At 42.4% G+C, this 15,212-nt stretch overlaps 1 protein-coding gene across 1 annotated transcript in view; it reads left to right on the forward strand.

The window, feature by feature from the left end:
* Positions 1-15,212, forward strand: part of NTN1 (netrin 1) — a gene marked incomplete at both ends in the record, with an annotated part of 139,878 nt that overhangs the window by 62,662 nt on the left and 62,004 nt on the right. The window contains 1 exon segment of the mRNA XM_083352344.1: positions 4,581-4,769. Coding sequence (XP_083208470.1) covers positions 4,581-4,769 — 189 coding nt within the window.

Consider the following 15,212-nt stretch of genomic DNA (forward strand, 5'->3'; position numbering starts at 1 on the left):
CCCCAGTGCAGCTCCGCTGGGCTTTTCCCTGTAGCCGTGCATGGAGTGGAATGTTGGCAAAGCAAAAAGTCGGCCAGTCTGTGGTGCCAGTCCCCAGTCACTATACGCCTCAGTGACTCTTTTGTGCTGCGAACCATATGTTCGGCTTGACCATTAGTAGATGGGTGAAACAGGGCCAATGTTGCATGCCTAATGAGGTTTGCTCTCAGGAACGCCGGAAATTCTGCCACAGTAAATTGGGCCCCGTTATCGGACACTACGACGTCCCATGCGTGGCAAAGAGTTTCCTAAGCACCTGGATGGTCCTAGCAGTAGTCATGTTTGCAATTGGTATAACTTCTAGCCATTTAGAGTGGCTGTCGACCACTATAAGAAAGAGCTGTCCCTGAAAGGGCCCAGTGAAGTCTATGTGAATCCTAGACCAGGGAGTGTGAGTTTCCTCCCACCTGTGAGCTGGAGCATGTAGCATTTCAGGCCTTGATTGCTGGCATGTATAACACCCATGCACCTGGGCCTCAATGGCTTTATCTAATCCTGGCCACCATAAATAGCTTCTAGCCAAAGCTTTCATGTGAACAATACCCGGATGGCCTTCATGCAGTGATTGCAAAACCCTGTCTCTTAGGGAGGTAGGAACTATGACCCTGTTCCCCCAAAGAATACAACCCTTGTGAGCTGAAAGCTCATGTCTCCTTGTAAAATAGCTCTGAAACTCAGGACCTGGGCTTTTATCCAGCCACCCTGTGTGTACCCATGATAGCACTCTACTTGTCTGCTGCCATTTCTGCAGCTATGTCCCCTGCGTAGAGGGGGAACTCCGGCAAGTCCTGAATGGACAAAATGCAGGCCGCTGGGGCTGGATCTGGTTCAATTTGTGGCAGTCGAAGCCTGCTCAGGCCATCTGCATGGCCCATATCCTTGCCGGGTTTGTGAATGAGCTTAAACGTATAAGCCGATAAAAAAATGGACCATCTAAATATTCTAGGGGTGTCTGCCTGTATGTAGTAGGGTGTCTGCCTGTCTGTAGTGAATAGCCCCAATAGCGGTTTATGGTCTGTGAAGACTGTGAAGTCCCTGCCGTATAAGTAGTCGTGGAATTTTTTAACTCCAGCTACTATGGCCAATGCCTCTTTGTCAATTTGAGCGTAATTACGCTTAGCGGAGGACAGTGTCCTTGAATAAAAAGCAATTGGAACTTGAGTTCCATCTTTCTCTAAGTGACTTAAGACTGCACCCACCCCATATGGGGACACGTCACACGCTAAACAGACTGGTTTAGACTCTTTGAAATGAGTGATAGTGGAACTGACTGACAGAAGTGACTTCAATTCCTGGAAACTCTTTTTGTGAACACTAGTTCACTTCCATGAAGCATTTTTATCTAAGAGCCTGTGAATGAAGGAATGCGTGGTAAAAATTGAGAAGGCCCAGGAATGCCTGAAGCTCTCCTTTTGTTTTAGGGCTAGGTGCCATCTGAATGGCTTTTACTTTAGACTCAGCAGGGTGGATGCCATCAGCATCAATGCAAACCCCCAAGAATTCAGTTGAAGGGACTCCAATACTACACTTATTCTTTTTAAGCTTGAGGCCTGCTTCTCGCAGCCTTTGCAGGATGGCTCTGAGCCTCCTTGCTAGCACCTCAGTGGATTCTCCAGCAATGAGCATGTCATCAAAATAGGGGCAAACCCCCGGAATGCCCTAGAGTGTACGTTCCATGATGCCCTAAAAAATGCCCGGGGCTACACTGACCCCAAATTGCAGGCGCTTTACTTTAAATGCCCCCCTGTGGGTTACAATTGTCTGAGCTGTGGCCATGGCCTCATCAACAGGAAGTTGCTGATAGGCCTGAGCCAAATCTAATTTTACAAAAATGGTGCCACCTTGCAAGGATGCCAGGATGTGGCTTACTACTGGTACTGGGTATGCGTGTTGTTTGAGTGTCCGGTTAATTGTGCATTTATAATCTGCGCAGATTCTGACCTCCCCATTGGCTTTTAGTGGTGTTACAATTGGGGTTTCCCACTCACCCCCATTTACTGGTTGCAAAACGCCCTGTTCAACAAGTTTATCTAATTCAGTGTTTATTTTGTGTTTGAGGGCAAATGGGATCCTACGAGGCTTAATCTTGACTGGCACTACATTTGGGTGTAGTTTGAATGCTATTGGCGGGCCTGTGTATGTTCCCAGAGCTGAATCAAATACATCTGCGAATTCCTCGCATATTGTCGCTAGACTCGTGTCTTGAGTCTGGTTGATTCCGGTTACTTGGATGCCTAGCGCATCAAACCAATCGAGCCCAATTAGGCTCGTTCTCTGGCCCCCTACTATGACAACATCCAGGTGCCCTGAAAACCCCTTAAATTTAACGGCTAGTGTGGCTTCACCCTTGACTGCGACTCTGGCATTCTGAAAATCAGTTAGTACAATATCAGAAGGCCTCAGCTTGGCCCATCTCTTACTGCGACTACAAATGAAATTAAATGTTTCAAGGGAAATAATAGAAACAGTGGAGCCTGTGTCCAGCTCCATCTTGCAGGGGACCCCTTGCAGCTCCACCTGAAGTCTATACTTGGGCAAAATCGGGCGGTGAGCCCCTGTATGACAAATGCTTCTGCGGCTGGAGCAGAAACCCACGCTGTGCTGTCCCGGGGCCCCAGTACCTCTCCTGGTTGGATCTTCTGACTGGCGACTCAACGGCCGGTCCTGCAGGTGACCTCTGCAGACAGACGCGATGTGGCCTGTCTTCCTGCGGGCCCGGCACATGCCTATCCAGAACCTACCGCCACAACATAGACATCTAAGGAAGGGATCTGTCTTGTAAGTGGCCTCCTGTTGCTTGTTGCTGCGACGCTGTTGGTTGAGTTGTGTAACTTGTTGACTTCTGTGTCATCTTCGGGGTCTTCTGTGCATTCGGCGTCCTCATGGTGGATGGCTTCTTCGCGTTGTGCAGTTTTGGCGGGCCGAATGGCTTGTACGGCCCCGCTGGCAGCTTTGCCTGCCATGACTTCCTTCTGTGCATCCGAAAATGATAGAATCTCTTTGGCGAAAAGCTTCTACTGTAGCTCTCAGTTGCAGAGACTGCAGGCAAGCCGGTCTCGTAGCCTCTCCTCAATGTCAGAGAACTGGCACAGGTGTGCGGCCTGCCTCAAGGCCGCGATGTACTCGGACGCGGTTTCACCCAGTTGCTGTATTCTTTGCTCGAAAGCATAGCGCCAAGCGATCACCGACAGCTTGGGCTAGAAATGTTCTCTGAGCTTCTTCTTCAAGTCCGTGAAGGATACGGACTCCAACGGCATTGGCATGAACAGGTTCTCTGCTAAGTCGAACATTGCTGGGCCACACACATAGAGGAGCGTGGCAGCCTTCAGTCTGTCCTCAGCGACCTGGTTCACTCGAAGGTAGTTCTCGACCCTGGACAGGTACGAGGGCCACTCTTCTGGCTGCTTAATGTTGAATTCTCTCAGCTTTCCAACCTTGGCCATTTCTGTTGGTCTTCGCAGCTGGTGCTCAGCGTCTTCGAATCCTGCTCCTCCGTTGCCCAGGGACTGGTTCTCTGGGGGCATGGTCACTAGCGTGGCTGTGCTAGCTGACCATAGGGGGGTGGAATTGCTTTTCCCACCAGGTGTGCACTGCCTCTCCCCTAGTGACTTTCAGCTCCATCAGAGAAGCAGAATCCCCCCTTCATCGCCAGTGTTATGTACTGGGTTCGTTGCTTAATGATGAAGACGAGGCGAGTGAGTTCAGCAAAGATAATTGTTTATTGCTTGCAGGATCTGAACTGAGAAACAGGGCTGCAAATGCAGCAATTTATACCCTGGCCTCTAGGCGGTGGCCAATAGGTTTAAAGCAACCTATTACTGCCCTAGAGGCAACCAATAGCGGTGCTGGAGACAGGTTGTCTGAGGAGCTGGGAGCCGTTAGCCAGCTTCCCTGCTCAAGCAACCTTCCCATATGGTGTTCCCTTAACAAAATAAGCCCAATACATTACAGAAGCTTTGGATATAGTTGAGTGAGAGAATGGAATTATATCAGCAGGAATTCATTTAAAAACTGTGTTACAATTTCAGAACAAAGAATTAACAATAACAGTTATAAAATACAATAAGCAAATGTCATGCTTTTATGTCCCACTGGCAGCATGAAACTAGAAAACTAGAAAACAGGAAACTAGAATGGATCATAAAGTTTCACTGTTCCAAAGCAGATTAATAAACCATATATCAAAGCCCCATAATGATGAGTCAGAGATTTGTGGCATGAATTTGTGCAGTCTCCAACGTATTTGCAAAGGACACCACTTTAGGGAAGCTTTTTTGTGTTATTTTCTTGATAATTTTAGAGAAAGCAACAAAAGTCTAACATTTTGATTGAAGCCTTATTAAAGTATCTTCCAGGGCAGAAGCTGACATACAATGTAACAGAATATGGGTGACAAGGAATTGGGGGCTTGTCATTATTTTATACATGTTTGCTGATAATATAGCTAGATAATATACCATTTCATGCCAAATTTATCAATTTATCAATTTATCAGATGAACCACCAAACTTTACACCTCTATTTTTCCTCCTTTTTTCCAGCTTGTAACTGCAACCTGCATGCCAGAAGGTGTCGTTTTAACATGGAACTCTACAAATTATCTGGTCGCAAGAGTGGGGGTGTTTGCCTTAATTGCCGACATAACACAGCTGGTCGTCACTGCCACTATTGCAAAGAAGGCTACTATCGGGATATGACCAAACCCATCACGCACAGGAAAGCATGCAAAGGTATGTATATATGGCTTTTTTCTCATAGAACGCTCAGAACAGCATGCCAGCACCTTATTTTTTGCAGGAAAAAAAAAAGCTCTCTCTATTGGCTTTCGAAAGCCTATTGCAGGAGTAGGCAATCTTGGCTCTTTTTTATGACTCGTGGACTTCAACTCCCAGAAACCCTGAGCCAGCCATGCTGAGGGGAAAGGGAAAGGTTTCCAAGCTGAGCCATGCTGGCTCAGGAATTCTGGGAGTTGAAGTCCTTGAGTCATAAAAGAGCCAAGCTTGCCTACACTGCACTAGAGGAGGACATTAAAATTATTTACAGGGTTACTTCTTTAGGAACTAAACTTTTAGAATCTAAAACAGCTAATTCAAAAAAGCCAACAGGAAAGAATCTCACATTTTTCATCTGCTTCTGTCTTTTGGAAGGTAAAATTAGAAAACAAAATAATCTATTTCCTATGTTAGCATCTCTGCAATGAAATCAATAAAGGTAACAGGAAAGAAATGAGAAACATTTTTCTCAATGTAATATGTCTAATTTAGCTGATGCTAGAAAAAATAGTATCTTTTGTACATACTCTTGAAAACTATTTTGAATCTAACCATCTATTACAACTAAACCACTTTAAATTAAACAATTCTTAAGAATGAAATATTCTTAATTTGGACTTTACTTTTACTGTTTGGACTGTTGTGTGTTTTGAAAAATAGATTATTTAGAATCTAGTTATGTTGCACTTCAGTCTTTAAATAATTAACCTAGTATATACATAACAATATATGATGTTTTCCATAGTGAGCTTAACATCAATAACATTTATTAAAAAGGCTAAAATAATTTCTGGTGGTATTATCTGTACATTAAAATTTTGTTTAGCCACAATCTTTCACTTTTCACATTCTGGACAAGCATACATGCAAATGCATACATGCAAATGCTTCTCTGGGATAAGTAACGCAGCAGGGATTGCTTTTTCCTTCCAGTAACAGATTGCTGGGAAATACCAAACATGGCCTTAAGAATTCCAATGTTTGTTACAAATTTTTCTAGATGTGGTTGGAAAGAGGTCTAGAAAAGCCAGCACAAATACATCACACTTGCTGAATGTGCACATGCAACTAATTACAATCTTCAATTATATATGATATATCTAAAATGAGATGTCTCAACTGCCACATGCAAACCATTCCATTTTGCAGCAAAACAGTCCAGGACAAGCTGATCAGCAGAGGTTAGAGAGGACTCATTAACACAATTTTTGCAAAGGAAAGAAGCAGAAGGACAGTTTAACATCTTCCAATTGATGTTAATGTTATGTAACATCTTCTGGGAGTTGAAGTCCACGAGTCATAAAAGAGCCAAAGTTGCCTACGCCTGGCCTATTGGCTTTCGAAAGCCAATAGGTATTGCTGCTGAGCACACCAAAACACCTGGTCGGCAAACATTGCACAGGCAAGTTGTCTGCAGCGAAGGCAGGAACTTTGCACCCCTCCCTGCTACCCAACTACACCATCTCAGCTAGGTAAGTAAGATATTATTTGCAAATAGGATGGCAATAAACAATTTAGGCTGCATTTACATCAGGGCTTTTCAACCTTTTCAGAAATTGTACCACTTTTAGGACATGACAATATTCAAGCACCACCAGTGCTTAACAAGGTGTCAAAAACTTGATGACTAAAAAAAGGAGGGGCGTATTTTGGGTTTCATTGGTTAGATTCATTTATTGTTATATATGTTATAAATTGTTATAGAAATGGCTAGTTTATAATATTATAGAAAAGCAAAAAGTTGAGGTTCAATGTCAATGCTTCCTTCTACTCCTGTAACAGAGGAAGTCAGAAGTCAGTGCCTTTTCTTTTTCCCTTCTCCCCCTCACTTTCCCTTTTTCCTCTCACCCTTCACTCGCAAAAGCCCCCCCCCACTCACTCACACTTTGCTCACAAAAGCCTCCAGTCGCTCTCACTCATTCCTACGTCTCTTTCAAAGGCACCTCGTTCAGTCTCTCCCCCACTCACTCCGTCTCTTTCAAAGGCCTCTTGCTTGCTCGCTCACTGCCCCATTGCTTCCAAACACCATTTGCTCATTCACTCACTTACTTACTGCTCTGATGCTTCCAAATGCCATTTGCTCATTCACTCACTCACTTACTGCCCCATCGCTTCCAAACGCTCCCAAATGCCACTTGCTCGCTCACTCACTGCCACTAGGAACACAGCTCTGGTAGGGGTTCAGAGCAGCTCCAGGTGGGGGCTCAGCACGGGCAACTGCAGGGAGGGGAATCCCCATGGCGGCTGTGGGGAGGGGAATCCCCTCAGCATGTCGCTCCGATCTGCAGGGGTGGGGATTCAAAGGATGGGCGGCGACGCCGTAGCAAGACACCAGCATCGCTCCCAGTGACAGCACCTCTGAGTTCCGGCACCTTTATTTTTTTAGAAAAAAAGCACTGCATAAGACCAATGTCCAACGGAAGGAAACAGCAGGATTACTGCTATCTTTAATCATCTGTGAAAACTACGAATGTTTTTCTTCCTGCAGCTACCTTTCAGTTCCTAATGGTCAATTATCTGGGCATCAATGGCAACTTTCCTCTGTTTCTGTGTTTAGGACAATATTATCTTCCATTCTACCTGCCTTATTTTTAGGCAGTAGTTGAATATTTGCAAGCTCCAGTTGGGTACATGGAAGTGGGACAAAAGTGGAACCTTAAGGTCCCCTCTCACTTTCCCTAAGCCTTTTTTCTTGGGGTAGGGAAGAAAGTTGTTTGCTGCCTCATTTCATTTATTGAACTATAGGATAATTGGAGACTGGTTTTTCTCTTCCACAGGAAGTAGATGATGTAACTTGTGCAATCCTCTCTAAATATTTTGGAGATTCTCAGTTATCCCGGTCATAGTTGTACCAAAGCTGCTTTTTCACGAGGCAACTGGACTTTCTTGTTTTTCTTTGAAGACGTTTCACTTCTCATCCAACTTCAGCTCAGAGCTGAAGAAGCTTTTTGGATGAGAAGAAAAAAGTCTTCAAATTAAAACAAGAAAGTCCAGCTGCCTCATGAAAAAGCATCTTTGGGACAATCCTCCCTAGACAACTCCTTCAATTTTCCTCTTTTTTTCAATTGGTCACATTTAAGTGAGTTGGGGGCCATAGAAGTCAAATAAATAAATCAGCGTTTGGAAGATACAAAATTTAGCAACATGAGAGAACTAGCTGTGAAAAGGGTGGCTAGAGAAAAAGATATCTGGGCAGTTTAATCCTGGAAGTGCCACTTGTCTGGCCCATGACCTGTGTCCAAGAAACTATAAAGCTTTCAGAACTTTTTTTTTTTTAAAAAAAAAGATCAGAAGTTTGTTTTGTTCAACTTGTCCCAGCTTATCAGGCTTCTTTCCTCTTCTTTCCCCCTTCAAACACACAAGCACAAACACACATATATAAATGCTGAATGGCTTGGAGCAGCTATTCAGAACATGTGTGACTTGTCAAGTAAAAACAAAGACATAGAAAAAGGGACTTCAGACCTGAAAGAAGAAAGACAAAGGTGTGAATGGATTGTTGAGGTTATTCAGATCAGCAAATGGGCCTCTTACATCAAAAACAGGAGTTTGCCTTCCCTCCCCTTTTCACAGGTGTGCATACCAGCAAACAGTTGGGTTCATTCACTGGGCTTAGTAATTGAGAGGACAAAGAGTGTTCTGCCAGTATACACAGAAATTCTACATACACATGGAGAAATATTAAATCATTAATATAAAACTTTGTTCTATGGGAAAAAAACACAATTTAAACCATTCAGTGTAGATTATGGAGAAACACACAAGAAAGCATTTAAAATCATCACTTAAAATTTGATGTAAGAATGTAATATTTCAGTGCCATTGTAACTTCACTAAATACTCACTAAATGAAGGATTGTAAAGTTGAGGACTGCACCACAGATTCACTTCACATTTGGTGAAAGAAAAACACTGTAGACTTTCAAAATTATTGCATCAATACCCCCAAAAAGTATTTCACTGACCAGTCACCAAACGTCTTATTATCATCATGCTTAATAACTACATGTTAAATATCCGATGAGAATTTCTTATCAGAAGTAGCACGTATTATAGGCAAGAAAATGACCACTCTGTGGATCTAAGTATATCTCATTGCAGTCATAACAAGTACACCAACACAAAAAAATATGTTTACTGATTATGAAATAATAAACACCTGCCTATGCCTAAATTGCCTTTAAATCTTGCACTAGGCAGAAGGGTGCGATTGATCAGGGTTTCTAAACTTTTTGCTATCACATCTCCCTTTCGGATAATCTTAATATACATAACTCCCTTAACAACTCACACACCAAAATGAACACAAATGAATACTAAACACAGTGCAATGAAACACTGAGAAAGCTGGATTTATTGAAACTGTACACGACATGGTTCCTCACACCTTAAATCCTGGACTAGATAGTCCTCAGTGCCTTTTCCTAACCTTAAAATCTTTAGCTCTATGAAATCCAAAATCCTGTCAGTCAGGCTGATGAAGTGGCAAACCTTGCATGGTCTCAGTCTATATATCTGCTTTCATTGGCTCTCCATTGTGGTCTTGGGGAATGCTCTTTAAGCCTGTATGCATCGCTACCTCTGTTTAAAACCATATTGTTTTTTATCTTGACTGCAAATTAATAAAGGGGTGAAAGGGGAGAAGGAGCAAAGGCCTGGCAGAAAGAAGATTGGTGAGGTAAAATGATTTGCGAGTGGTGACTGTGAACCAGGAAACAGCAAGCAAGACATCCGTGGTCCATTCAAACCTTTTTGGAGATCTCTCTGCCCTAGATGTTTGAATAGATGCTGCCTTCCAGCCTAAAACACGATATTTGGAATTTTGAAGTCTAAAAGTGAAGTTGAAAGTGTCAGACGATTGGCAAGCTGAATTTGGAAATCCCTGGCATAATTGCAGTCTTGTATTGTGATCCTATTTATGCTGATTTGGGCAGGGCCCTGCATTTCAGCCTAGAGTGTGTCCATGGGAGGCAGCTTTATTGTGAGCCCCTTTCATTCATCTGGCAGAAAGGAAACATGCCCAGCTAATGTGGGCCACTCAGAACTGCCTGAACCTTTTGAATCAACTGGGATTTTCAGCTGCACAAGGCTGGGGGTGGGGAGACGGAAACAGCCACAGGGCTGAATGTGGGCACTGAGGGGGGAAGGGAAAGAAAAGGCTGCTTGACATCATGGCTTGGCAGCTTTGAGTCCTCAAGAGCAGGCGGTTGAGAGAGACCAAAGGAATTCAAGCCTGCAGATGGAGGAAAACCACTTTGACACAACAGGCTGGATATTTTTAATGCTGCTCAGTCTTCCTGAAGGGGATAAAATGCTCCTTGGTAAACTGTTGGCAGAGCAGGGACGTACTGAGCAGATATGTTTGGTAATAAGGCTGACACTTAATTTAAGGCTGAGTCCCAGACCAAGGAACAAAAGTTGCCCCCAACAAAAGAAAGCTGGTCGCTTTCCTAATAAAAATGAGGAACAAATAAGATGCAAAGAAAGAGAGAGGGGGAGGAGGTAATGTTTCTTTTTTTTTAATACAACAATCTGTGAGAATGTCTCCCTCCCCCCATTTTAGATAATGTGGCCTTGCCAGGTTGAAAATGCAGAATTCATTATGTAGTAGAACGTCAGCAACAAATAAATAAATAATCTGCTATTCCAAGGGAATTCTTGGGTATACCTGCCATAAGCAACTACATGGATTAATAGTTATTTGAATGTGATTCTACAATCTTCCCATCTTGCAGGGATTTATTAATATTATTAGAGTTACATTTGAATACTTTTTCAGCAAGGGAGTGTAGCTTAGATCTGGTTTGTATTCATTAAACTGGAAATCAGCTGTGGTTCAAAAAGCCTTTTCTGCTCCAAAGAGCTTGAATAGTGATGTGTTCATTGTTGGCCATGGGTCTTGTTGATCAGCTAACCGCAAAGGACAGTGGATAGCTTCACAAGTCACACTTTTTGTGTGTAAAAGCCACACCCCACTGTCCTTATATAGAGCATAGTAATAATACTTTTCTGCAAGCTAAGACTTCTTGGATTTTAATATTCAACACTACCCAAGAGGGGAAATAAACTTTCAGTTAAGAAGAAATCAGCAAAGATATTTCAAGGAAGGAAACCAACAGTTCACTTCCTTATTTTTCCAACTAGTGGATTAAAGTTCTAAAAAGCTGTGTGAAAATTCCACTTACAGTGGAGCTGAAAATTTTCTGAACCCTTTTGAATGTTCAATATTTTTTAATTATCTTAAGGCAATGCAGCTTTGGATAATTTTCCTCAATTATTAAATGATCAAATACATTTGTGTATTTGGGGTCTCTTTATTTAATTTTAGGGCTTATAGGGAGATCATGTTTAGATCATATTTATGCAGAAATATTGAACATTCATAAGGATTCACAAACATTTCAACCCCACTGTATACACTGAATCTATTATCTATTATGTGGAGGTAACTCTATTAAGAATACCATATTTCTTTTAGTGTGAAGGAAGACTTGAAAATATGGGCAATGACATTTCTGTATTTTTATTTCCTGGAACTGAAGATAGCAATAGCAATAGCACTTAGACTTATATACTGCTTCACAGTGCTTTACAGCTCTCTCTAAGAGGTTTACAGAGTCAGCGTATTGCCCCCAAAATCTGAGACCTCATTTTACCAACCTTGGAAGGATGGAAGGCTGAGTCAGCCTTGAGCTGGTGAGAATTGAATTTATCTTGCAGTACTGCATTCTCCCCTTCATGGATTACTGCCTTGTCGTGGTGAAGGGGCTTGCGTAATTCAATGAAGCTATGAGCTATGCCGTGCAGGGCCCCACAAGATGGAAAGGTCATAGCAGAGAGTTCTGACAAAACGTGATCCACTGGAGAAGGAAACGGCAACCCACTCCAGTATCTTTGCCATGAAAACCCTATGGACAGTACCAAAAGGCAAAATGATATGACGCTGGAAGATGAGCCCCTCAGGTCGGAAGGCGTCCAATATGCTACTGGGGAAGAGCAGAGGGCTAGTACTAGTAGCGCTAGAAAGAATGAAGTGACTGGGCCAAAGCCAAAAGGACGCTCAGCTGTGGATGTGTCTGGTGGTGAAAGGAAAGTCCGATGCTGTAAAGATTTTTTCTCCATAGGAACCTGGAATGTAAGATCCATGAATCAAGGAAAGCTGGACGTGGTCAAACAAGAGATGACAAGACTGAACATCGACATCTTAGGTATCAGCGGACTAAAATGGACAGGAATGGGTGAATTTAATTCAGATGACCATCAGGTATACTACTGCGGGCAAGAATCCCTCAGAAGACATGGAGTAGCCTTCATAGTAAATAAAAGAATAGGAAAAGGGATACAATCCTCAAAATGACAGAATGATCTCAGTTCGAATCCAAGGCAAACCATTCAATATCACAGTAGTCCAAGTCTATGCCCCAACCACCAGTGCTGAAGAGGATGAAATTGACTGATTCTATGAAGCCCTACAGCACCTTATAGAACTAACACCAAAAAATGATGTCCTTATCATCATGGGGGATTGGAATGCTAAAGTAGGAAGCCAAAAGATAACCAGAATAACAGGAAAGTTTGGCCTTGGAGTACAAAATGAAGCAGGGCACAGGCTGATAGAATTTTGTCAAGAGAATATGATGGTCATCGCAAATGCTCTTTTTCAACAACTGAAGAGACAGCTCTACACATGGACATCACCAGACAGTCAACACAGAAATCAGATTGACTATGTGCTCTGCAGCCAAAGATGGAGAAGCTCTATACAGTCAGTAAAAACAAGAGCAGGAGCTGACTGTGGCTCAGACCATGAGCTTCTCATTGCAGAGTTTAGGCTTAAACTGAAGAAAGTAGGGAAAAGCACTAGGCCACTCAGGTATGAATTAAATCATATCCCTGTTGAATATACAGTAGAGGTGACAAATAGATTTAAGGAGTTAGATCTGATAGACAGAGTGCCTGAACCATGGACAGAGGTTCGCAACATTGTACAAGAGGTAGCAACCAAAACCATCCCAAAGAAAAAGAAATGCAAGAAAGTAAAATGGCTGTCTGAGGAAGCTTTGCAAATAGATGAGGAAAGGAGGGAAGCGAAAGGCAAAGGAGAAAAAGAAAGATATGCCCAATTGAATGCAGAATTCCAGAGAATAGCTAGAAGAGATGAGAATGCCTTCTTAAATGAACAGTGCAAAGAAATAGAAGAAAACAATAGAATAGGGAGGACCAGAGATCTTTTCAAGAAAATTGGAGAGATGAAGGGAACGTTTCATGTAAAAATGGGCATGATAAAGGACCAAAATGGCAGGGACCTAACAGAGGCAGAAGAGATTAAGAAGAGGTGGCAAAATTACACAGAAGAACTATACAAGAATGAGCTTAATGTCCCTGATAATCACAATGAGGTGGTCATTGACCTCGAGCCAGACATCCTAGAATGTGCAGTGAAGTGGGCCTTAGAAAAGCTGAGCAACAACAAAGCTAGTGGAGGTGACAGTAGTCCAGCTGAGCTATTCAAAATCTTAAAAGACGATGCAGTAAAAGCACTACACTCACTTTGCCAGCAAATTTGGAAAACTCAACAGTGGCCACAGGATTGGAAAAGATCAGTTTACATTCCAATTCCAAAGAAAGGCAGTGCCAAAGAATGTTCAAACTATCGCACCATTGCACTCATTTCTCACGCTAGTAAAGTTATGCTTAAAATCCTACAAGCTAGACTCCAGCAGTATGTGGATCAAGAACTACCAGAAGTATAGGCAGGATTTCAAAGAGGCAGAGGAACTAGAGATCAAATTGCCAACATACGCTGGATCATGGAGAAAGCTAGAGAGTTCCAGAAAAACATCTACTTTTGCTTCATTGACTATGCTAAAGCCTTTGATTGTGTGGATCATAACAAACTGTGGCAAGTTCTTAAAGATATGGGCGTACCAGACCATCTTATTTGTCTCTTGAGAAACCTATATGTGGGCCAAGAAGCAACAGTGAGAACTGGACACGGAACTACTGATTGGTTCAAAATTGGGAAAGGAGTCCGGCAAGGCTGTATACTGTTGCCCTGCCTATTTAACTTATATGCAGAGCACATCATGAGAAAGGCAGAGCTAGATGAATCAAAAGTTGGAATTAAGATTGCCGGAAGAAATATCAACAACCTAAGATATGCAGATGATACCACTCTAATGGCAGAAAGTGAAGAAGAACTAAAGAGCCTCTTGTTGCAGGTGAATAAGGAGAGTGCAAAACTTGGGTTGAAACTTAACATTAAGAAAACCAAGATCATGGCATCCGGCCTTCTCAATTCCTGGCAAATAGATGGGGAAGAAATGGAGATAATAATAATAATAATAATAATAATAATAATAATAATAATAATAATAATAATAATAATAATAATAATAATTATTATTATTATTATTATTATTATTATTATTATAGAAGAAGAAGAAGAAGAAGAAGAAGAAGAAGAAGAAGAAGAAGAAGAAGAAGAAGAAGAAGAAGAAGAAGAAGAAGAAGAAGAAGAAGAAGAAGTTGGAAGGGACTTTGGAGGTCATCTAGTCCAACCCCCTGCTCAGGCAGGAAACCCTATACCATTTCAGACAAGTGGCTGGCCAGTCTCTTCTTAAAAAACTTCCAGTGTTGGAGAATTCACCACTTCTGGAGGCAGGTTGTTCCACTGGTTAATTGTTCTAACTGTCAGGAAATTTCTCCTTAGTTCTAGGTTACTTTAATTTTTATTTATTTTATTATTTTAATCCCATTTATATCCCGCCCTTCTCCGAAGACTCAGGGCAGCTTACAATCTAAGCACAAATCAATAGCAATAGCCTTCATTCTATGTATATGCCTGCTTATTAGGGCTTTCGGCCCCATCTCAAGCAGCATTATTACAAAGTCAGCATCCCTGGTGGGATGCGAACCTGCAATAATTGCAGGCAGCTGGTGTTACTTTAGGAGGCATTAGCCCACTGCTCCACCAAGGCTCTTCTCTCCTTGACTAGTTTCCATCCATTGCTTTTTGTCCTGCTTTCAAGTGCTTTGGAGAATAGCTTGACCCCCTCTTCTTTGTGGCAGCCCCTGAGATATTGGAACACTGCTATCATGTCACCCCTCACCCTTCTTTTCGCTAAACTACACATACCTAATTCCAGCAACCGTTCCCTATATGTTTTAGCCTCCAGTCCCCCAATCATCTTTGTTGCTCTTCTCTGTACTCTTTCTAGAGTCTTGGCATCTTTTTTACATCGTGGTGACCAAAACTGGATGCAGTATTCCAGGTGTGGCCTTATCAAGGCATTGTAAAGTGGTATTAGTAGTAGTGACAGATTTTATTTTCCTGGGCTCCAAGATCACCGCAGATGGGGACTGTAGCCAAGAAATTAAAAGATGCTTGCTCCTGGGGAG

This window comes from Vipera ursinii (assembly GCF_947247035.1).
Source record: "Vipera ursinii genome assembly, chromosome: 2".
NCBI classification, from domain to species: domain Eukaryota; kingdom Metazoa; phylum Chordata; class Lepidosauria; order Squamata; family Viperidae; genus Vipera; species Vipera ursinii.